This window comes from Cygnus atratus, chromosome 2 (genome assembly GCF_013377495.2).
Source record: "Cygnus atratus isolate AKBS03 ecotype Queensland, Australia chromosome 2, CAtr_DNAZoo_HiC_assembly, whole genome shotgun sequence".
NCBI lineage: Eukaryota > Metazoa > Chordata > Aves > Anseriformes > Anatidae > Cygnus > Cygnus atratus.
The window spans coordinates 37573409-37598343 of record NC_066363.1 but is presented as its reverse complement, the minus strand read 5'-3'; the positions used below and the strand labels follow the sequence as shown (position 1 = coordinate 37598343).

The window sequence follows — 24935 nt, the reverse complement described above, 5'->3', positions numbered from 1 at the left end:
TAAAACAGATTTTCCAGTCGTACACCAACCAGGGTAGGAAGGGGGGAAGAAAGAGGAGGCTGAAGGCTTCTTGTCTTTACTTTTTTCTAGTCCTTTAAGGCAGCTTGTCCATCTCCACACAGCTGATCTCTGTATTCACTGATTAATCCCTTTCCAAATCAAGGTAATATTAGCATACTTTATCTAATTGGTTATATACACTTCTTTGTTCTGGGAACTGGTTTTCTCTTTACCTTAAAGTATGAATTCATTATTTTGCTTATTAGACTTAAAAGCAGGGTTATTATCGTCTTCCCCCTTGTCCTTGGAATGCCCAATGAAGTAAAGATTTCCAGATTATCAGCAGACATAATTTGTTTCTTCCTTCTGCCAACAGTTTAATAATTTGTATTTAAAAGAATTTTAAAGTTCACTGATAGCAACTGTTTATTTTTGCTTATCATGCCATATAATAATAAACAGAGATACAACACACTTGCAAATTACAAAATGTAAACCATGGAGTGTTACACCATATATTAAACGTTTTCAGATTTTGCTAGTAAGTTAGAAACAGCAGCATTAATTATTTAAATTTGGAGTTGTTACTTGCTGTTACTTCATCCAACTCATGTCGTTGCTAATGCTGCTTGTAATCCCAGGTGTAACTGATGCTGTCAAATGATCTGAAGTGATCGTAGGACTTCACCCATTCCCTCTTCTAGTGAGAAGTAAAGACCGTAGCAGCCAGGTACAAATGAATACCACTGAAAATGGAAAAGATGTAACAGGAAGGATCTGTTTCTTTCCTTTAACAGCAAGTTTTCAGTCGGCAGTGTAAGAGTAGGTGAGGATGAGAAGGGAGGAAGAATCAAAGCTAAGGTTATACTTTCATGCATTAACAGAGTAATTACAATCTTCTTCATTTTTAGTTGTTTTGAACTACAGTTCTTTAAATACTGGGCATTCTTGCATTTGTTTTACCATTGTCTGTGAATTTCGTGGCTTTCAAGCTTAGAAAAAAACAGGCAACCGGCCATAAAAAGTTGACAGGACTTAAAGACAGAGCAAGTAAATTAAACAAAATATGAGTTGGTTGGAAGTGGAAAGTAGTCAGGTTTTTAGAGGAGCAAGTTGATTGTCTCTGTTACATTTGCACTGTTGCTGACAGAGATGAACCAGTGATGCATTTGGCCAATTATTTTCACCTTATCCACTGAAGTGGCTGGAATTTTTATCATCCATATGGAATTATTTTTTCTGCGCATAGTGAAGGTGAAAAGGTTCAAGGGAAGGGAGGAATATAAATTTGAAGCAAAGGCCAACATTCAGATCACATTGCACACAGACTCATAGAACCAGATAGCTAGTTTTCATCTCTGAGAGCACCAGCAGCCTAAAGGTTAGTTTCCTAGACGAGGGAGATTTGTGGTTCAAAGACAACACAGTGAAAATTGTTGCACACTAGAAAAGCTGTCATAGCAAAGAAAGATTTTTTTTTTGCCATATACTTCTTGTAAATCAGAAGCCAGAACATCAAAATAGCTTTTTGTCAACAGAGCTACATCAAATATTTATACAACCAGTGAAAATAGCTTTTTGTGCACAGCGGGATACCTTAATGAAAATTCAGTGGCAATAGAACATTTTCAGAGGAAGGACAATGATTGTAACCTTTGTGTTCTGAGCCCTTTCTTTAAGAAAGAGTGAAGTTATGTCAGTTTAAGAGTAGAGACTGGGAAATGATACCATAAACAGCAAAGTCATAATAGCTTGTTTTATTGGCATTACTTATTGCCCTATTGCAAATGAACTAATATTTGGTATTATTAATGACCTTTTTAATGCAGGCTAAGTTCCAGGAGATAAATATTGCTAAACAAGGCATTACCAAAAGAGAATACAACTGCACCAGAATCAATAAATACTTCATGTGAGAAACAGTGGAAACTGGAAAGACCAACTCACCATCTAAAGCTTTGGATGGCTGATCTTTGTAGGTTAGTTAGGTAAGATTCAGCGAAATAAATGTTGGAACCTGCCATGCAGGTGTCTGCATGAGTTGGAATTCAAAAGTGTCATTACAGTTGGTGTAAAATTGGCCTAGACCAATACAGTCTGTGTTGTGATTCACCTTATCCCACATCAGACATATAGAAGAGATGGGTGGGTACATTGGGATACGTGATGTAGTGACAGAAGATCTAGAAAAGGCTGAGATATGTAGCGCCTCCTTTGCTAGGCCTCGGAGCTTGGAGGCAAGGTTCAAGGAGGTGCAGGATTAGCAGCAGTGGATGAAGATCGAGACAGGGGTTGCTTGAGTTCTGAGACCAGATGATCTGCATCCAAGGGTGCTGGGAGAGCTGGCTGATGTTGTTATGAGGCCGCTCTTAGTCATCTCTGAAAGGTCATGGAGATCAGGGTAGGTCCCCAACACATGAGAAAGGCAAAGGTTGCACCTGTCTTCAAAAAAGACCAAAAAGACCATCCAGCCTCACTTCTTTTCACTGAAAAAATCACTGAGTCCCCTTGAAACACATTTCTGGACGCATGAAGGAGAGGAAAGTCATTGTGAACAGTCAGCATGGATTTAACAAGGGTAAATCATACTTCACCAAAGCAATTGCCTTCTGTGATAAAATGACTGGATTTGTAGATGAAAGGATAGCAGTGGATGTAATTTTGGGTGACTTCAGGAAGGAAGTTTTACAGTGGCTCCCACAATATTTTCGTACCAAGTTAGGAGCAGCAGCCTCTATGGGAAGCCAACTAGACAGTTAAAAAAAACTGGTTGCATGGCTGGGCTCAGAGGGTAGTAATTATAGGTCATGCTTTGCCTGGAGTAACAAGTGGAGTACCACAGAGCTCTGTCCTGGGATCATCTGTGTCTAACAGTGCTAGCAGTGCTGCAGAGGAGGCAAGGATGTGTGCTTCTGCCTGGTCTGCAGATGATCCCATGCTCAGGGTGCGGTTGATGTGCGTCAGGGTTGGGCTGCTGTTCAGAGGGACCTGGGCAGGCTGGAAGAACAGGCCAGCAGGAGCTGTTTGAAATTCAATGAGGACAAATTTCCTGCCTCTGGGGAGGGAGAAGTCCTTGCACACACAAGGCTGGAGACTGCCTGGCGAGGTAGCAGCTCTGTTGAAAGGGCCCTGGGCAATGTTAGTAGGTGGCAAGCTGAGCATGAACCAGCGGCGTGCCATGGCCGTAGAGAAGGCACCAGCATACCAGGCTGTATTGACAAGAGTACAGCAAGTAGTAAAGTCCTCCTCTACTTGGCACCCAGTAAGGCTGCGTGTAGACCACATAATGTGCCCAGTTTTGGGCACTTCCCCAAAGGAACAAGGAAGATATTCACAAACTGGAGCTGGTTTGGCAGCAGGCCACCATGACAGTCAGTGGCTGGAGCACTTGTCCTGTGAGGGAAGACTGAAGGAGCTGGCTTTGTTCAGCCTGAAAAAGGGTCGGCTTTGTCGGTCCTAACACTGCCTGCTAGTGTCTGAGGAGATGATTATCAAGAAAATGGATACAGGCCCTTGCCTAGGTGCATGGTTGCAGGATGAGAAAGAACGTGTGTAAATTGAAACAAGACATGTCCTAGTTGGATATAAGGAAAAACTTTTTCATCATAGAAACAGTCAAACTTTGGAAGAGGCTGCCTGGGAAGTTGTACAGTCTCCATCCTTGAAGATTTTCAAGATACAACTGGGTAAAGCCCTGAGCAGCCTAGTCCGCTCCTGCTTTGAACAGGAGATTGAACTGGAGGCATCCTGAGGTCCCCATCCACCTCAATTATTCTGTGATTCTGTGAAACTAAGTACTGAATGAAGTAATGGTTATTTCTCTGCATCAATTGTAAAAGAGAGCCTTGATGACTAATTCAACTGTTGACATCTATGCCATAAATATGTAATGTCAGGTGATACGAATCTCACCTGTAGAACATGATTGTAGCCTAAGTTGCTGCAGACTTTACAGCATCTGTGGGATAAAGGTATTGCAGGTAGGCTCAATGCATCTAACTCTTTGCCCTTCAACATCTCTGTGTAAGAGTTTCCCTGAAGTTCCTGCTAATTCTGACACTATAACATGGGTTCTGTGTGCCTCTTCTCCAAATGATGACCCTTGTATCTCTTGTTCTGATTTCTCTTTTCCCTTTTATTCTTAGCATCCCAAATGCTTCATATGGGATGAAATTCATGGTCCAATTACTCTTTACCTCCCCTTTTTAGCTGGAAAGGTAGTAGCTGACCTGAAAAAGGGAAGGTGTAGTGCCAAGGTGTGAGAATTGGCAGACACACATTTATGGCCTGAAAGTTTAAGCGTTGTGGAATGACAGGTAGAGGGAAGACTTGGTTAGAGTTAAGGTGGGAAATTCTAATGAGTGTCATCGAGCAGTTTCTCTTACAGAGTTTTTCACCAGCATCACTCTTTTGAACAGACACCAGTACGCAGCAGCTGTCGCTCCCTCATCAATTTTCCCCTTCCGGTTTTCTCATTCCTATCTGGTTCTTTCCCAGCCAAAAAATTAATGGATCTTAGGATTGAAGGGATGTAGCCTTCGACCGTAATCACTGTACACCCAACAAGGAAGTGCAGTCAACTTTGTCTGCTCCCTGTAGGGTCTCCCAACTCAGCTATTAGCTTCTAAAACGTTGCATATGTGCCATAACGTTCACATATGTGGGAGCTGTGAACTGTGCAAGTGGAATGCACAGCGGAGCGAAGCATGAAGGATGATTTATGAGAGAGTGTAAACACACGCATGCTGATTGTGTTTTGATCGCTTACTAATTCGCTAAGCAAATGTGTGGGCAGAGCTCAAGCTGCAGTTGTGCCAACAGTGTGACATAGAATTTCATTAACAGGACTCACTATACAGAGGCGAGAGCACTGCTAGTGTACCAAGCTTCCCTTACAAGACTCGGATGTCTGTGTGTAGTGGTGATGAATGGGATTCTGCTTTCAGCCCTAGGTGCTGTCCTGTGAACCCTGCTTTAGAAAAGTAAAGGGTTATTTGTGTGCTGTGCATCCTAAAATAGATTTGGGCGTGGGCTGGGGTGTTGGAATGTGATGTATTGCACAGAAGTTGGGTTGGTTCCCGCTTTGAAATGTAGGACCTAACAAAATGCCATTTCTGTATAAAATATGGTAATCGAGTCTTGTGCCCATTTGGATGTGACAAGCTTGTTCTCCCTATGTTTTCCAACCTGTAACCCAGCTTCTTTAGTGATCTTACTTGTTATTTCACAGCAAAAATGAATGTTCACCTCACTGAGATGAGAAATCTATCTAGATGACAGGAGTTACTGCTTTGTAGTCCAGTTTATCCACCTTTGAGCACCGTGTAATAATGGCTTTAATCACTGTAGTGATGAGGAATCTTTCTCCCTCATTAGTCTAAATGGAGTTACCGGAAATCTTGTCTGGGGAGGCTGTCAGCATGAAGGTAGACGGTTCTTTGAGTCTCCTAACAGAATCCCAAAGAGAGTGGGAATTATTAAATGGTTTACAACTTTCCTCCTCCTCAACATAAATAAATAAATCTGGTTTTGTGTTATCTATGAGTACTTGCATCTGCTCATTTATAACTGAATGACTTGATTGAAACTTCAGCAAAAATAGTAGTGGACCATGCTTATCGAAGCAAGGGGGTGTGCAAATGCTTTTCACCTGCAACAACAGTCTCGTTACATATATTTCTAGACACGAGCCCTCAAGTGTGGGAGTCTAGTTTTTCATGGGCTTTGCATTTCTAGGTAATAAAATGAGTATAGGTTATATAAGGTGTTGACTAAGATTGTGTTGACGAGGGTAAGAAGCCTTTTAATCCTCTTCACTCCTCCTTTGTGAAAACTGGTTGTGAGTTTGATACGTGTTGTCCCGTGGAGGCAGTGATGCCTTCCTGCTAGCATTTCTTGACCTCACAACATCCACCAGGGAAAGTAGGAGGACCTGTTGAAACAGCTAAGCAGACTTACCTACAAGTCAGTTGGAGGATCTATCAGTTTGACATGTGTGCTGCAAGGAACACTGTTTTCCTAAAAATGCAAAGAAACTATTGTGTAAAATACAACACTCAGGCCAGGGATGAACAAGGCCTTTATAATCAGTTGTACAGGGTAAATGTGTTATTTAAACCAGAAAGGCAGGCTGAGGAACGTGCTTATGACAATGTGACAGGAGTTCTCTGTGTTGATAAAGAGTACAATACTGTTCGTGTACTATTTTTTAGAAATGACTATTATTTCGTCATTTATCTTACTTTAGCAAGGAAAGGTAAGTCAGTTTTTTCAACTAGTTGGAGTCTGTTGTGTCATGAAGCTGATAAAAAAAATGAGGGCTTGCCTATGGGAGTGACTGCTGATAATCAAGTATACAGCTAAGTTCAAGGAGAAAGTGGTGCTGAAGTAACTTGAATAGTATGTGTACTCTGAAAAAAAGCTGAATATGCTGGGAATACAAATGAGAGTAGAGAGCCACTAAGCCAGATGGTCAAAATGCCTTTATAAATTGATGAAATAGTTATGAATGTATCTTTTCTTTCACAGCATTCAGATATGCCAGATCATCCTTTGTCCGCGTAGATCATTGTAACTGCGGTGCCTGATCCATATATAGGGCTCTGACTTGGGAGAATGAATGCATAATGTTGTTAATATCAGCGTACCTACAAAAGCCCTTGAGAAGTTGATATAACATAATACATGGTCTTCAGCCTGTAAATGTTTGTATAACTTCATTTAGGTGAACGGTACTGCTGAACTGAGGGCTGAATTCATCGTGCCTGCTCAAAATGCAAGAGCTGTGTTTTTTGATGAGAGACTCCGGAATAACAGAGTGGACAGTGATGGCTGCTCTTAAAAACTGCTAGAGATATTAGTTTCATTCATTTAATACAGCTGGGCTTTCAGACGGAGGTCTATGCACTTCTCCTATTAACATGCTTGGAACAGCATGCTGTTAATAAATTCAAATGCCTCGTTACACATGGGTTGTCTTCCATAGAGCTTACTCATAACCCTGCGTTTTCACAGATTCCTTTCATGGAACAACGGATGGAGTATTTCTCTTTGAAGATGTTGCTGTGGAAGACAGTAAAACCATGCAGGGCTATGATGCTATTGTTGTAGAACAGTGGACTGTACTGAAGGTATGTGTGCAGTTTTTCTTTGATATTTTTTTTTTGGTTTTTGTAAATCAAATTGCTGGATGGAGGCAGACTTACGTACTTACCTGTCCTTCAGCAGTAGCACACAGGTGACTGGGGTAAAGGGATCAGCATTAGTAATGTCAGTTAACCACGCTCTGGTTTTGTACAATGCTCTTTCGATTTTCATAAAATCATTAAGGTTGGAAAAGACCTCCAAGATCACCTAGTCCAACTGTCCCCCTCCCACCGATATTACGCAATAAGTTGTGTCCCTAAGCACCACGTCCAACCTTTCCATAAACACCTCCAGGGACAGTGACTCCACCCGTCCCAATGCCTGACTGCTCTTTCTGAGAAGAAATGTCTCTTCATTTCCAACCTGAACCTCCCCTGGCACAACTTGAGGCCATTCCCTCTTGTCCTAAATTTTTTTGATATTTGATACTATTTTGATCCTTTCCATACTTCGTTGGGTGGGTGGGAAGAGAGGACAATGCGGGTGGTGGCGAGCAATGAATCTCAGGGCTGTCTGTCCCAAAAATACAGGTGTTTGCTAGATTAACTGTAGAGTATCTCCATTGGTTGCAAGGGGAATATGACCATGCGGGTCAGTGTAGTATTGCAGTTAAAAAGGCTGTGGCCCTTTACATAGACTTACATGGAGTAGGAATGTGGAAATAATCACATTTGCTTCTGTCTGACCTCCTTCATATGCTGAAAAAAACGTTTGTTCTGGGTACATCCCTGTAAACAAACTGTGCGTGTCATAGATTGACTTTTTATTGATCTAAATGCACACTCAGATCAGTAAAACCACCGTTTAGATCAGTCAGTACAGATCTTCCACAGCAAGTTTGGTACACAGGTAGGTATTTAAAAAACTGGTCTTAAAATACTTTGCTGAAAGAAACAAAAAGATCACAGGGGTAAAGAAGAAATTGTTGGCTAACTATCAGATTTTTTTTTTTTTGATTTATTGTTAAATTACTCTGGTCTGCCAGAAGTATATTTTAGGTATCTGTAAAGGCAATGCTTCATCTTCCAGCTTAGAATATATCATAAATGGTGTGAAATCCTGAGAGACTTAAGCAAGGCACATACATGCCAAAAGTATGGATTACTAAAAGTAAGGAAAATTGGGACAGATGCTAGACTAAATGTGTGAAATTCCAAGAGGCTAGGGTTAAGAGTTTGGTTATTAGATGATGACTTTGTAGTGTAGCAAGAAATGGCCATATAATAATGGCTAGAAACTTTTTGAAGAACAGTGTAACGTGTTAACAGCAGCTTTTCTTGTGCTAATGTGCATCTAAAAAAATGAGAGCCCTCAAATGGCACTAGTGAAGGGCCAGGTGCAAACACGCAAAAAGGAGGTAATTTAGGTCATTCTTTATGCAGCAGAAGGTAGATCTGTGGATCGTATTTCTGGAGAATACTGTGGCTTCTAAAATTTCGATGGGTTTGGGTAGAGAAAGTCATCTCTTCCACAGTTCCTGTCTTCTCCATCTCTATCTATGCATCTGTACAAGCATTTTAGTTCAAATTTGGTGTGCATTTCTGAAGGGAACCCCCCCCGTCCTCCCACCTCACCTCACCTCACCAACTGGTTTCAGTAGAAACTAAACCATGTGCTGTGCTGAGGAAATACGTTAAATATTTGGGGCAGGTATCCTACGTGCTTGCCCTGATATTACTCTCCCGTAGGTGTCCCGTAGAGCCACATTGGAGACAGCTTTCTGAGTTAAATGGATTCTTGGTCTGAATCAGTTTGGCTTTTCTCAGACAGCCAGTGAGAGGTACTGTGAGACTCAGAAGGATATTGCAATGTAGTTACACATGATGCTCCCTACATACCTCGTAGTTTGCTCTCGGTGGACATAAGAAAGTTTGCCTCAAGCTACATGACAAGGACAGCATCTGATAAAGGGAACCTTGTGATGGCAGTGACTGAAAGCTAGGATACAGCCGAGGAGTGTCTTCTGGCAGGGCCCCTTGAAGCGTGAGAGCCCTGGAAGGTAGAGCATCATTCGCCCTAATTGTAGCAGCAATGCCTTTCTCCTGGTTAGCTGTACCAGGCTGGAGGCACAGCTGGTCAACAGATTAAGGAACCAAGCAACAAAACCCATCTGGTCTGTCAAGGGATGCTGTAATGCTGCATACCGTGTCTGTGTGAGGGCTAATGGGGAGGACCTCTTGTTCCAGACACAAGATTCGGTAGGTCTCTGTGCAGTTTCAGAAACTGTCTGGCAGCATGTACACAACTTGCTGGTGTGATCAGATTGTTCTCTGCTGTAATTTGAAATCTGGATGCTGGCTGTTTCCTGGCAGTTTTGCTCTCCTGAGGTCAGGTGCCCCTCTTTTGGGGACATTATGAGTGCATTACACGCCGATCTGAAAATGGAGGAGAAAAAGCCTGCTGAAGGAGGCCGAGGCATTGAGGAACTCTTGGCAAGGTTCTCCCCAGATAGAGACAGAGCAGAGCTGACCACCTCTGTTTTCTTCCCCTGAGATTTAAGTAACTTCCTGGATATTTCATGCCTTGTGCTTTCTGAGAGATAGCAGGCACAGATAAGTAAAGTTATCAAATGAGTGAAAGAAATACTGGGAGCCGGAAGAATCTGTAGGCACTTGCCCAGTGTCCAAACCAGAAGACCAAGTTGCCTCTCTGTTAAATCCTGTTGGAATTCACCCTTATTTGCTGTAAGCATGGAATAATGAAGGGGCAGAGGCAGGGACTGTAAAATGGGAGGAAGGAGACAGTTCGGTAATGACAGAATATGTCCTAATGCCAGTAAATGCTTTATTTCTATTATGGATAGTTCAAAATATTATCAGAGAGAGTACTGGAGCAGTGGAATGCCTCATTATTGTGGAATTTCTTATTTTTTGATACAGGTTTAGCTGTGATTTAGATTAACCTTTTCCGTTTGTTATTTTTGTATATACCAAGGCAGCAGTAGAGGCACTGATGGACAGCATGACATGAATGTGTGTAATGGATTCTGGTTTTAAATTTGCATCAGATCTGATTGTCTGGATGAGCTGTGAACTTGTTCAGATGTGGTCTGAACTGTGCAAATTTATTGTGCTGTATCCCAATTAAGAAGAAACAAATGAATAGAATCCCAGCCACAGCAAAAGAAAGCTGTTTAAGACAGGAAGATATATAGCATGTACTGATGCCCTCAGTAATAATATATATATATATATGGAGAGAACCTTTCTCACTGAAAAGATAAAGTTTTGCTGTTTAATCATAAAGGCAAGAGAGAGGGGCTGGCACACCTCTTAGCAGGGAAAGTGCTGCCTTTTTAATTGCTAAGGCTAATAGAAAAAACAAGCTGAACAGTGTGATGCACTGGGTCTGTGTGTAAAATGTCAGTTTGCAGAGGATGTAAAGCTTGCAGCTGTCACAGTATGTGGTCCTGCCAAGCAGCAGACAGGATGTAATAGCTCTGAGTAATTTAACTCTTTCTTCTCAAGCTAAGTAGAGCTGTGACATCCTCTGTGACTGACCAGAGGACTTCTAATGACAAAATGCTGCTCTCATCCCTGTCATTTTAACTGTAAAAATGTCAGGGCATGTTATTTCCACTGCCGTCTCTGAGATTTAGCCCTAAAACTTGTATGATGGTTTTAATTCTGCTTGTGTAGGCAAATGTGTGTAGACAGCTCTGATTAATCAAAGCCTGCATGATTTCCCTCTCCCCAACTCTAATCTGTCACCTTCTCTCCCCCATTAGCCATGACAAAATAGCTAGTACTGTCTTTAAAGTTGTGCTATAATATTTATTTTTGATTTCTTCATTGTTCTTCTTCTGAAGTCTTGTTCATTCTGAAAATATTGTCCTTAATTTACAGATATTTTCTCATTGAAAATCTTCAGCTTGCGATTCATCACTTTTTTATTTTCTGCTGTACCATATCTTTGGTACACCAGCATGAATAAAATCTCAAATATATCACGGTGTTGCCATTTCCCTTTCAAAACTGATTGGGGTCAGTGTCTTCTGTAGACATGGTAAATCTTTTACCGTGTGACATATCAAAAGATTGAAAAATGATCTCTGCTGAGCCTAGGTTGCAAGTTGCCTTAATGTAAGCCTTTAGAAAAATTCGCTGGACATGAAGATTTGATTTGACTGTAGATTTGATTTAGGTCATACGTCAATTAAGCCAGTTCTGTTTTAGGCATAGAAGAAAGGCTTGACGAGGTCAGCAAAGGAGCTGATGGCGATGGGCATGAAATGCAGTTCTGTGAGTGACCCTCTTTACCATCCAAAAGACATCTGTGTTGTCTGGGCATAGTATTTCAGTATTTTGCCCCTTGTTGTTGTTTAAGTAAAGCTGAACAAAACCTTCAGGAGCCTGTTATCTTTAACAGGTTTTTATAATTGTTATTTCTTTCTTTTATGTAAGATCCAAAAGCAGCATAAATACCTACAGATTTGTCTACTGAAATCAGTAGACATGTGCTCTATATAGGATTAAAATGCACAGGTGAATCTATCCTTTTTTTTTTTTTTTGATAAATTTAGCCATATGAATTTGGAACTTTCCAATACTTCCTTGTGGTGCTCGAAGTACTGAAATCTGACAATGCGAACATTTCTTCCACTTGAGTAAAGGACACTTGAGCTAAATGGGTAGAAAAGCACAGGATTTAAAATAGTCTGAATAAAATTCACTTCCTATCTGTAACGTTTTGCCTAGGTTTGTGACATGATCACAGGTAAGAATTAGTTCCCACTCAGCCATAAAATCTTTCAGGAAAAAGTGAGCATAGCAGATCTGATCCTTCCACTTAAGAAGCAGCTGTAAAGAGGCATTTCAGACCTCTTTTATTCTTTATAAAGTCTCACAAAGGGCGCAAGTCTTTTTCTTTTTCACAGCAGGTCATCTTCACCCAGGCAGTAGGGCACTGGCTTATGCACCTCCTTGACCCCGTGCTGCTGCTGGGCAGGTAGAAGATGGGCCTCGGCGTTTTAGGGGAGCAGAGGAAGCAGGCGCTGGGACATACGCAACCCTGCAAGTTAGAAAAGGGCATTTTTCAAGGTCTCCTCCCCTGTTGACTGGACCTGGGGCTGTGGAGGGTTTGTTCTTTGGCTGCGTTTCTTGCTTGGAAATAGGTTATTAGTTTCATAAGGGTGAAGTGGTGCACAAAGACTTTTTGCAGAAGCCAAAGGCTGTCTGAGAATAAGGTATAACTGAGGGAAATTACACCGGGGAAGCTCTGTGGAGGAGACTAAGCTGTGTGTGGTAAGGCAACCTGGATTATACAGGTTGTCAGATAGCGTGTTGTTTTTTTTGCTTATTTTGGCTTGTTTTTTGGTCCAAAACCAGTTGAAGAATAAATGGAAAAAATAGCGCTCACCTAAAGATATAGCACACAAATGTTGCAGGAATTGGGAAACTAAAAATACCAGAGCTATTTAAGAAAACGTATTAATGGACTGCTAAATCATATTTATTACTTGTGCTCCGTGGCCAATTATGTGGAATTGTCCTGTCATGTGGATGCTCCCTGTGCAATATTAAGATTAACACATTTCATAAGATGTTTCCATGCTTCCTTTGAGGGGAACGCGCTGTGTCAATACATTCACCTCGAGGAGCTTTTGCTACCTGTCTTCTGCTTTTATAAATGCAAAACTAGTAGTGCTGCTACACAAATGTGCTTCTGTGTTACGGGTGCAGGCAATATCAGGAGTACTCAAACATTTATTTTTACGAGTTTATACACATGCTAGAAAGTAAGATGTGCCTCCACAGAAGTCACTGAGAGAAGTGGACTTTGTGGGCACAGGAGGAGGTTTTTTTTGTTTTTTTTTTGACATGGAGACAGATGCAAATACTGCTCAGCAGTGCATGTGTGTACTGAAATTGAGATTGGGTACCTCTGAATCTCAGAAAAACTGCCTCAACAGGACGCTACCCAGTGTAGTATTGAAGCCTCATCATACTCTCAAAAATAGTTCACTGTGCATGAATTCACATATAATAAGTAGTCATTAATAAGAAGTCTAAAGTACATATACCTGGAATAATGAGCAAAAGGCTGCCCATAGATTGATTTATTCTTGTTTTTTGTTTTGCTTGTTTTGTTGTTGTGTTGTTTTTTTTTTTGTTGTGTTTTTGGTTTGGTTTGGTTTGGTTTGGTTTTGGGGGGCGATTGTTTTCCTACAGCACTGTGCTGTAAAGCTGGCGGACTTCTCACTGCATGTCTGCTAACAAGGTTCTGTGATATATTATCCGTTGAAATTTAGGAGGAGCACAATACTAGAAGAGTGTAGTCCAACATTTATTGCTGAAACACTTGCGGAACTTCTCTTTTGCTTGCAATAAAGGGTTTTAATGGATCGCTAGTGTTACATTATTAAGAGAAATTCTTTTACGGAACAAGTTTGAAAAAGGAATGGAGAAATCATTTGCCAATTTGGAGCTTGGACTTAGTCTCCTTGTCTCCTTCCTTACCTTCACCAATCCCTCTTCCTTCCTGCAGTGAAATAGCAAAAGCTGTGGCTCTGGCGGCGGTGGAGCCTTGCAGCCCAGCGGCCAGGAGCGCACGCTGCCCCCTCAGTGGATTCTCTGTTGTGTTTTTGTAAGGAACTGGGATGCCACGCACTGGCTGTTTTCCCCCGCAAAGAGTAGGTTGCTGCTCACAAAGCGGCTGCGTTTCTCACTTCCCATCCTCTTTGCCATCTGTCCATAGACCTTAGCGTGCAGTCTGTTAGGATTTGCTCATAAAGGTTTTTATTAAGATTTATTTAATGGGATTTTCAATCTTCCACTCTTTAATCCACGTTGGAAAAAAATATTAAATAGTGACAATCCATAGCTGCCTTGTAACTAAATCACATTCACTTAACCCAGAAAAGAATGATTTCTAATGAACTTTTTTCAGTCTCAGAAGAGCTTAGTAGTTGTCGTGTTTATTATCTTGCTGTGGTTAAAATTGCCGCAGTAGGGGGGAAAAAAGAAAAGAAAAAATGTTAATGCCGTTGTTTGTGTGGCTTGCCCTAGTTATTATCTTCATCATTTTTTAATCATATTTTTTATTCTTTTCTAATGAGCAAAAGCTTCTGTGAAAGGAAAAAAAAATCCTGAAAACACACAATACAACTATAAATAAAATGAATTCTTTTCATGTGGTGTAAGTCAAGGGAAAAACCTAGCTCAATATGCTCTGGCTTCTTGACACTCAAGGTGTGATCAGAGATTACTTATCATCTACAGGAGAGTGGGAAGCAAGTTAATTAAAATTTTCCACCCTCTCACTGAATGAAATGTCTCCTGGTTTGAGGCACATTATTTGAACACTTCTTTTTCAGTAGAGAGAGCCTTGGCATCTACTTTCTGCTCCTGGTGGTTTTCAAACCCGAATCTGTTAGGTAGAAAGAGCACGGAAATTTCCTCTTACGAAACCGTGTGCTTGAAATTAAATTACCACCGTCTGAAATAATAGTAGATAAAACAATTTTAATACTGTATTAAATATAAAATAAACACGAGGTGGTTCTTTTCCTCTGCTCCCAGCCCCCAGTATATTGTTGTTTAGGAGCATTTTTGCCCAGGAAAGCATTTAGTATGACACCAGTTCTTTGTCTAGCTGTCCTGAGGTCTGTATAACCACCGTGACTCCTGCTGGTAGGCGAATTCTGGTTGTGGGATGGGATTACGGCTGCTGATTCGGGAGGGGGACGGATAATTCATTTCTTGTGGTTTTAAAGCTGCAATTACCTGTATTTGCAAGAAAGGAGCTAGAAGCCCGTATGAATTACACCTGTTTATTCAGGAGCGACTCTTTCTCTTGTCTGTCACCTACAAACGAAGGCAATTATTAGGAGGAGTTCATTCCCCCAGGGACCTGGGAAGAGGTGCAGTGCTGGACTCCACCGAAGCGTCGTGCAGAGTCGGTGAGGGCTTGTTAAAGGGCCTGTGGAGCTCGGAGGAGGTGTGTACCTCTGCATAATGTACACACATCCTTCCTCCAAACAGTCCATCATGCAAATCGTGGTGTCAGCCACCAGCCCGTACAAAAAGCAATAAGCCACCTTCTTGTAGCAGTCGCACAGGACTCTTTCAACAGATTTTTTTTTCCTTTTCCATATTTTCTTTTTATTTTCTTTTAGCTTAATCGACTTAATCTCCAATAACTTCACACTTTTGGATGTGATTTACCTTCTCTTTTCCCTTCTGCAGCACTGGCACTGTGCAATGCAACCTCATCTGCTGCAGCTGGTGCTTAATCCTGACAGGTCAGACAGGTCCACCCGCAGCCCTGCCTCGCCTCTCAGAGCCTGCAGGGACCCCGGGCTGTGGCAGGAGCGACAGCACATCCCTGAGACAAGCTGGCTTCTGCAGCAGCCAAATGAGCTCTGCGTGGTACCCACGTCCTTCCTCGTTGCCATAATCTTTGTCTGTTTTTTGACGTGTTTGTTGGGCATCCTGATGTATAGGAGAAGGGTCTCCTTGGTAATCACTGACCTTAGGCAATTAATTCAAAATAAAATCCTCTTTGCAACACAGGAACTTGCTCGGGGCACGAGCAAGGTCTGCCTTGCCAGTCTTTCCTGACCTGCTGTTCTTACACTTCCTAAATGAGTGAGCTCCCTCTGGTTTTTCATTTACAAACACTGTTTGACAGGAATAGGTCAGATCCTATTACGTGTCCTTCCAGGTGCCTCGTGGTGGGCTGGTGATGCCGGGTGCTCTGACCTTATTCTTAATGCTCCCATTTTCATCTGCGTTTTTGGAAGGTGTTGTTGACCAACCTGATAAATCTCAGTGTGCGATTAATCTGTTTTCGAGATGTTAGCTATTAAAGGCATCTAGATATGTCATCATTTTTTGCACTACCCTTGAAATGTCTATTTTAAAAACCAGTTGTGGAGAGAGGGGAGGGCAAGGAGGAAAATGGGAGTCTGGGCGGACTCTGGATCCACCACAATCACAGCTGTGTGATCCGTCCTGATCGCTTCGGAGGAAAGGAGTCAGAGGCCACATGATATTGCTCCCCTCTTGCAGGACATCTCTTTCCTCACCTGGAGTTAGCAGTGCTGGTCTGTACATGCTGATGTAGTAAAGGAGCTGTAAAAGTCCCTGAAAGCCTCTGCACAGAAATCAGAGGTGACATTAGTTGAGCGCTCTCTTGCAGGCACTTTCCGGGGTAGATTTTTCAAATGTTCTCCTTTTTAAGCAGGCGTGGTAGAGCTTCTTCAGCTATTTGCAATCAAGATCAGGTTTTGAATAGGTATAGTCAGGCAGTTATTCAGTTATGAAGACATCAAGTGACCTGTAGTACATGCATTAGAAGAAAGGAATAGCTGAGGTTGGGAATCACCCAAATACTTTGAAATCCTACAGCAGGATTTGGATTAATTCTGTTCAAATGACTATTTCTGCAGAATAAATGGATTTTTTTTTGGAAGAGCTCTGATTAACATTGAGGGAAGTATTGTGCTTTACCCAGTGTTGAGAATTGGCAATTAAAACTCCTTGCATGCACGTGAAACCAGTGCAAGCGCTTGAGCTTTCTGGCCAATCCAACTGTTATTGTGATGGAATATAGCTGGATTTGTAGAGGCCAGTGGTAGCCGCTTGTCTGCTTTGCATTTATTAAAAACCAGTAAATGTGCTGCAGCATCTATGCACTAAATTAGTGGAAGTCTGGGCAATTAGACACCTCACTGGAGCAATCTTTGTTGAAATCACCAGTCGTTCTCTATGTGTGAATTGCAGGCTTTGCCGTTTATTAGAAGGAGCATTAGCAAGACTCTGTTGTGTGGATCTGTGACTAAAGGCAGACTTCTACACAGAAAGGCAATGTTTTCGGTCTCGCCCACGGATTTCCTGATTCAAAATAACAAGGAGGCGATGTGTGCTCCTGGGTGATAAAAGGAATAGACCTGCACTTACCTTTTGTTTCTGTTGTTGTTGGCCATTCTGGCCATGCTCTTGATGCACCATTACAGCGTCACCTAACAGATCTCAGGACAGATCTTCAGGATTTACTTTAGCCTAGACAAGTGCAGAATCTGGGCAAAGCAGCATTGTCTTTATCTTCTTGAATATCTTTTTGCCTGGGAGGAGATAATTGATAAAATACAATGAGTTTGTCTCTACAGATCCGGAAACATAGAAAGCTTTATGGATGATTTAGGCACTATTAAAAAAATCACAGATGTTTACCATTTTAAGGAAATTCATTTAACACTTGGGATGAACTGGTGGTTGGTCCCATGTCTCACGTTTTCCTTCCTGCGTAGCTGAATGTGCAAAATGATTCACTTCAACACAAAACCCCTCTCCCCCTCCCAGAAAACCGACATGAATTTTTTTTAATTATTATTATTTTTGTCACAATGACTGTCACGCTCCAAGCGATGATGTTAACCGCTGATTTTTCTTTCCTAGGGAGCCGAGGTGCAGACAGACTACGTTCCACTGCTGAACTCCCTTGCCATGTACGGCTGGCAGCTGACATGCGTGCTTCCTACTCCAATTGTGAAGACAAACAGGTAGGGAGGGGGCGAGCACTGCTTTTCGGCCATGAAGGCACTGTCTGTGCACCACAAGCGGTTCTCTGTGCAGAGATTTCCTTGCCTGCACACAATAGCTACCCTCGCAAACCTGCAGCTGTTCGCTGGGTTTCCTGAGCATCACAAGCCACAGAGGGCAGGAAGCACATGTCTGGTGGGCAAAATAATGCAGCATGGCCCTGTGGTTTCTGCACTTATTTTCTGGGTATTAGCTTTGCCTCTGTGTAAAAAAAAATATCCCTGCACTGGATCTCCTAACAGCTCCACTTAGAGCAGAACCAAGACCTGCGGTTCGGTTTGTAGTGAGATGTTGCCAGTTTGAAGAAAATTTATTTTATTCTTACTCAGTATCTGTCTAATGCTGCTGGTGTACACAGTCTAGCTGAGCAGAACCATGTGAGACGAGTACATCATTAGTAGCTTTGTTTGCATATATAATCGCTGTGGGGTCTACTTTGCTGTTACTAATATTTGGAGCTTTTAGATATAAATGCAAGTCGCTTAAGAATACTCTTCATAATGGTGGTGAAAAACAGTTGTCCTGCTTGTTAATCACAAAGATGAAACATTCTGGATCTAAACTGATCAGGAATATATTTATATATAAACCAATATGATCGCTCATTATTTTTTATCTTAAAAAATTAAAAATATGCCCAGTTCTTTATGAGATATAGATGAAGACTGTTTCAACACATAAAAGCCTAAAAAGTAGAGGCCATCTGTGCTGGTGGAAAAATAGGATTTAAGTCTTTCATGTATGTTTAAATATAGGAATGAATGAAAAATCATAATTACAATTTTTAAGCCTCCCTTAAAGGCGTGTTTATATATATATAATTTTTTTCTCTTTTTCTTCTGGCTTTTTGTGTCCCATTTATAACTTGAGTGACACAGGTCAGGTTGACAGCGCAGAAGGCACCCAAATCCAGCTGCAGGTGGCATTTGCTTGTGTCTCCTGCCTTGCTGCACACCTGTAGGGTGTGCAAAGCCCCATCCAGGATGTGTGCCCCACAAGGGAGGGAGGGAGCCCTCCTGTGTCACTGAGACTCTGCTAAGCACATGCACCTTGGGACTCAGGTTTCTTGCTTTTTCTGCACAACAATTTATTCTGGTTACACTCTAATGCTAAAACATTCAGCAAAGTTATGTCACAGACTATCAGGCTAACCAGTCAATCTTCTTTCCCCAGAATACCAGGCTGCTCAAAGACACTGGGGACAGGCAATGTTTAGGTCATTCTTCATTTTGTTCTTCTTTGACCTGCAGAAATAAATGACTGAGATGGATTTTCACTTTGAACGGTGCTGCGTGTGGATTTAATTCATTCTCAGGAGTGTGCATTTGTTTCTTTTCAGGGAAGGGAATTTATCTACAAAGCAAATTGTATTTCTTCAGAGACCTTCTTTGCCCCAGAAAGCGAAGAAGAAAGAATCCAAGGTAAATAACCTTATGTTCCCGGTTTCTTTGTGTTTTGTTGGCAGAATTTTAATATTGTAATTGATTTCCCATAGAAGTAAAAATGGCCTATTCAACATTTCTGTGATAAAGAGGCCTGGTAAACAGTAGCAAGACACAAGGAATTGAACTGTTCAAATGAAAGAAAATGCTCAGATGATGTGAAAGCTCTTGTATTTCATTCTCTGTTGAACTCATGGCAGCAGAACAGAGGTGGATTTCTCTTTACAGCTCTGTCATAAACCTGCATACGTGACTTAACGATTCTCTGCCCATGTGCACTGTCTTGCAAGGTGGAACTGGTACAACTGTCTCTCACCCATTGCCTGGCTTTTCTATTTAAATTGTTCTCTTTCTTGCTACACATTTTGATAGAGCCTAGCACAGTGCAGGCCTGATCGTGGCTAATGTTTCAATCTAGTGCTAGAGGGTTAACAAATCCTGCTAGAATGTAAGCAAAAAAGTCCCCTGCATCCACCTAAATGATCAGAGAAGGTAGCTGACAGCTAACAATGCACATCTGTGGATACACATACGTATTCACATTTCCCTTTTTGAAAGTGTAGCTGTGGGAACCCCTGCCCAAACCTGTCAGGCTGTACAGCTGAGGAGGAAATACAAGGACTGCCTTAAATTGGAAACTGGGCAAGTGCTGACCTTCCGATCATGTTTGAATTTGCCTTGCCCTTTCAGCAAACAAGGGAATGATCGGAAAGCCAGGTGAAGTGTGGAAAAGATCTCCGAAACCAAGTGATGAAAAGGTTGCTAACACAGCCTCAATTTTTTCTAGCTCTGTGCAACTGCCTGAGTGTTGGCTAGCCAAATGTCATCAGAAGGACTGGTGTGCTCAAGGCCCTGCCGAAGCTGAGCTAGAGTAGGATATTGGGATTGCTAAGCGGAGCTGAGCACTAAGAGCATTTTACCCAATGGTTTGGGTAACTACAGATAGTTTTCATCTAAAAAGCCATGGATTGGAGCCTGGTTCTGTGAAAGTCACCTTTTAGGTACAGTGGAGAATAGGAAACTATTTGAACTGACCGAAGTAGGAGAGAACTGCTGGGAGTATGGCTGTGATTTAGGATTTACCCTCTCGTTAGTGAAGCTGGAGCCAAATTACACTGTGAACTTGCTACAAAGCCCGTCCTTCTTGTTTCTTCTCTTTGTTTTCAAGTGATTAAAGGGATGTTGGGATAAGGGTTGGGGTGCCCATACTCGGTCATTCTTTTACTACCACTTTGTGTGGTTTGAATTGAAGGGGCGGGAAGCTGTAATGAATTGTAAGCCTTCGAATAGAGAAAACAGTATGATGCTATTTTCTTGCATTGTAATAACAAATGCATACCATCCAGATGACTCAATAATTTGCTTACATTTTTTCATTCGGGGATGTAAAAACTTATTTAACAACGTTTGGTTGACAAAACAAAGGATTCACTTGTTGGCAGTATTAAATATACAGACACACTTGAGGGCAAAAATTACTAGCATGCATTTTCAGCCTAAAGGTCAAGGAAAATAGGGCACGTTGGTTATAATTATATAGATATTTCTGAGACTTGGCCAACGTCTGTAAATGGCTGTTATGAGTCACTTCAAAGACACCAAGCTTAGCATTTGATTAAGTTGCTGAATATTCTGCACATGTAACATCACAAGCTCTCAGGGTTTTTTTTAGCTTAGGTAGGGCATGTCTAAAATGTTTGTAGATAACCACTTTGTGGAGGGAAATACACTGATGAGATTAAAAGGATGTTGCAGTGTTGGAAACTGATCCATCCTATCTGTGCTTACCAACCCGCTGCTGTTCAGTTTAGCCACGTGAACAGGAAAGAAAATGTGCAAGGATTGGTAGAACTTCTTTTTTTCTCTGGTAAGACACAAGTACTCTTCTTGGTGCAATATTCAACTGATGATGAGGTAATCATGTTCATTTACTTAATTAAAAAGTGGTGCTTATTTCAGCAGAAACTAGCTGTATACATTTTTTTTTGGTGAAATACAGTGCAGATACCTGAATAACTACACATACATATGCAGAATCTCCTACAGTTTGATCTTTATCATGTTCAGGGCTCTGATCTTGTCTTCTGTCAGAGAGAGCTTTTGAGTTACAAAGGAGCTGTGGGTGTCCAGCACTTCTGCAAATCAAAGAGGAAAACACTCAGGTGTCTGTGAATTTTAAACAATTGAGCTCCAGAACTGAGAAGTTATCTTTCACTTAAATACCATTACAATTTACAGAAAAAGGAAAGAAAGCTTCCTCTAAGTTAAACCAAGAATCTTGTGAAAGCCAGTTTCTTTCCTTTTCTTATTATTTTATTTAATACTACCTTCTGACAAGCAGCAGGAAAGAGCGTTGCTCCATCTTTGCAATCTAATAAACTTAATGGGCTTTGAACTGCTTTGTGCTTAAGGAATAAATAGCTAAATCAAACATTTATGAATGTAAATTGTTCTCTTGACCAACTTTGACACAGCCACGGTCGCAGGGGAAAAAAACAGCTTTTTGATTTGTGACATAAGGAAAATACTGAGCACTTCCTCCTAACCCATCCCTGAATTTGCCTCAGCATGGACACTCCTGGTGAAATGGCCATGCGTGTCCACATGGACTTAGTGTGCTGTAGGATGGCTCAGCTGTGGCTTGGAACCTGGTCTGCCTTTTCTTGAGAAGTCATTTTTTTTTCTGACGAATGAAGCCTGTGTATTAATGACATATTTGTCAGACTCTGCTTATGTTAGACCAGTTAAGTCAGTATTTCAAGGTTTCAAGGTACAGCTGTTTTGTTTTCTTTCAATAGTAGTTAAAACAGTTCTGAAATGGCAGCTGTGGCAAGTCTTGTGGCAAATGCCGCAAGAGACAGTATTGTATTGTCTCTTCAAAAAGCAGAGTATTTTACTGTTTGGGTATAGTTTTGGATACAGTGCTAGTTCCCCTGTTAGCCTGGTGGAGGAAGACGGAATAATACCACATAACTGCTTCCTCTGTCAGCACTTGTGCAGCTTTCCAGACCTGCTTTCCACGCAGTGCACACTGTCTGCCAGGATGCCCTGGGCCCCAGTGATGAAATATCTTTTAGAAAGGAACCTACTGGGTACATAAAACAGCAGAAGCAGAATGTGTAACAGTCTCTTTTCTCTGTGCAACAGGTGCATACATGTAGGCACAAATGATCTTAAGGCCGTCTGATTTAGTCACGCAATTTTTTTCATCTTAGGTCTTTTTGGGCAGACTAACTTTGAATTAAAACTAAATAACAAAAACATTTCTACTCAGGAAAACAAATGTCAGCTTGAGATTGTTTCAAGTGGCCCTTAACATTTGCACCTCTTATTTGTAGTTTCACTGGAGGTTCTCCAAAGAAGACATGCACAACAAACAAATGAAGAAATCTGTGAAGGCCAAGCTGAGCAGCGGGGAGAAGCAGATGTCGGAGAAGCAGGAATTCGAAGTCACGGAGAACACAAGAAACTTAGAAGCGCAAATCTCAGCAGCAGCAAGGCCTGACCCAGAGCAGCAGCCGGGTGACGTGATAGACTTGGGAGATGAGGTAGGCGGCAGCAACGACAGAGGTACCCATCATGATGGGGCATCGTCGGAGGAAACGTGTCCCGCCGGCTGCGATACCCATGAAGACGGCGCCGGGGTCTGCGAGGAGCAGGGAGTGGCGGGGCAGGACTGCGCTCCCGGGAGCGAGGGGGCAGGACTGGATGTGGACTCTTGCTGTGAGTAAAAGACCGACTTTTCAGGAATCCTGTGAGTTGCTGATACTTTGCCAAGACAAAAGAACAGATTTCGCTAATCGCCATCACTAACTCCATTGCTCAATTCAGCATTTCTTTGGCATTGTACTTATTTTGCTCCTTAGCATACTGCTGTCTCGATGTTTTAACTACACGGGGCTTTCTAACCCACAGAAATTAATGCCAAAATTCCATCCACATTACAGAGTGGGAAAGGCCCTACTCCATTTTCTAAAGGTACACTTGAAATTGAAAAGTAGGGACAGAGATATACTCGGGTTTTTCTGTGACTGACCGTAGCAAAATAGGTTTGTATCTAGTTCAAGGCGAACGTTCCACTGGCTCAGATTTTACTCTGTAATATTTTCTTGTCCACGTATCTTTGCTGGAGAAGTTACTGTGCCATATGTTATTTTGTCATTAAGCTTGTAGTGTCATGAAAACGGTATTTGGGCTTAAACAGGCTGAAATCGGAAGGCTTAGATACGAAGGCCGTATCTGTATTTATCTCAAACAGCATATTTACCGATGATACTCTCTTCTGAATTTTATTAACTCTTGCAGATCTTCAAGCAATAAGCAAATCATATACCTATTTTAGGCACACTGGGTAAACAAGCCGCATGATACACTTGTGTGAGGCAGATTACTCCAATATAAAATGATATTTCCTATTCCCGTTGCTTACGTTCTCTTTGCCAATCAAGTTCAGCAATAGTTGTGGGGGTTTTGGAAGACAGAAAAGCAGATAAAATGGCAAAGCTGGTTAAGAGTACTTTCAGTGGCTCTCCACTAAAATAGGAATTAGATGTCACCATCTGCCCCTTCCATGTGATTTTCCCCAACTTCCTCATTGCTATGAAATATGTTGTGGGAAAGAACTAAAATGATACACAAATAGCAGGGGTCAGTGGCCTACACGTGTCACTAAATGACCTTACGGAATACAAATACCTTTATAGAGTTTTGTTTTGTTTTGTTTTAACACAAGTAACCATATTTTGGGACCTAACAGAATTCTGTAACATTACCAACATTTTTATGTTTGGAGCTATGTTAAAATATTTACAAGTGAATGTACATGTGTAATATAATTTCTGTACCAATATTCTCCAAGCACTTCAGTGTTCTTAAAAATGTAGGAACTAGTTGTTTCTCTCTTCTTTACCACCTTGATCCCTATTTAGAAGAGGTCATGCAATCTGCTAAAAAAGGTGAGAAATATATTCTGAATTTCCCTGTTCATATTTTTTTTTGAAGCAAAAGCTTTGTAAGTGATTTGTTGCTTTTTCCCTGCACTAATTTCTGCCTGATAATTTTCCTTACTCTTCTAACCAAAATGCTGTACAACAGAAGAACCGTGTTCTGCATCAAATGCACACCTAGGGTGGTTCGAAAGCCTCTTCCATGCCTTAAAATTGTACAATTGGCAGAACACTGCAGAGGAGGGAAAAATCACGCCATTTTGAATAGTCATTTAATTGGGATGATGGCACTCAAGTTGAAACCATTCCATTTCATACCTACAAAGTAGTGTAATATTTTTTTCATCGACTGACTGAAGAGTATTTATTTTGAATTCTGTGGTTTAACCACAGGATTGTAAGTAAATTCAGTTTCTGGTGGTGTTTTTCAATTATTTCATTCTGTTTCTTGATATTAGGCTGAAGTTCCAGTAATGTCAAAACTTTGTTATTTCAGTTGTTCCACATAAAGACAAGGTCTCTGCTCTGGACAGTTTAAAGTAGCTGTCTGCAAATTTTACTATCATAGGATACTTCTACTGATGGTTTATGTTTTAAGGACTAGCTTTATATTAACCTTGTTTAAAAAAATCCTGTATTTAATGAACCTTTTACTCACAAAAAGTGTTGCAACAGAATGAACTTTGCAAATACTTTTGAATAGCGAAAGCATTTATTGGATTGCAATTCGACCTCTTTTGGATCCCAACTGCTGACAAAACTGAAGAGAAATAAAGTTCATGAGGAGCTTTTCTATTTGTGGTAATTGCTCAACTGCCAGTTGTTTGTCCCCAAAAGGAGGAACTCGGGGTCTCGGC

The 24935-nt window shown here is 41.3% G+C and overlaps 1 protein-coding gene across 1 annotated transcript in view; it reads left to right on the top strand.

The window, feature by feature from the left end:
• The window catches only part of RFTN1 (raftlin, lipid raft linker 1), a 96304-nt gene extending 71433 nt beyond the window's left edge, over positions 1–24871 (top strand). Inside the window, exons 7-10 of the mRNA XM_035556420.2 lie at positions 7015–7130; positions 17547–17650; positions 19030–19111; positions 22471–24871. Of these exons, the coding sequence (XP_035412313.1) occupies positions 7015–7130; positions 17547–17650; positions 19030–19111; positions 22471–22863 (695 nt within the window). The 3' untranslated portion in view covers positions 22864–24871. The remainder of the gene's footprint in view (positions 1–7014; positions 7131–17546; positions 17651–19029; positions 19112–22470) is intronic.
• Positions 24872–24935: the final 64 nt, after the last annotated feature.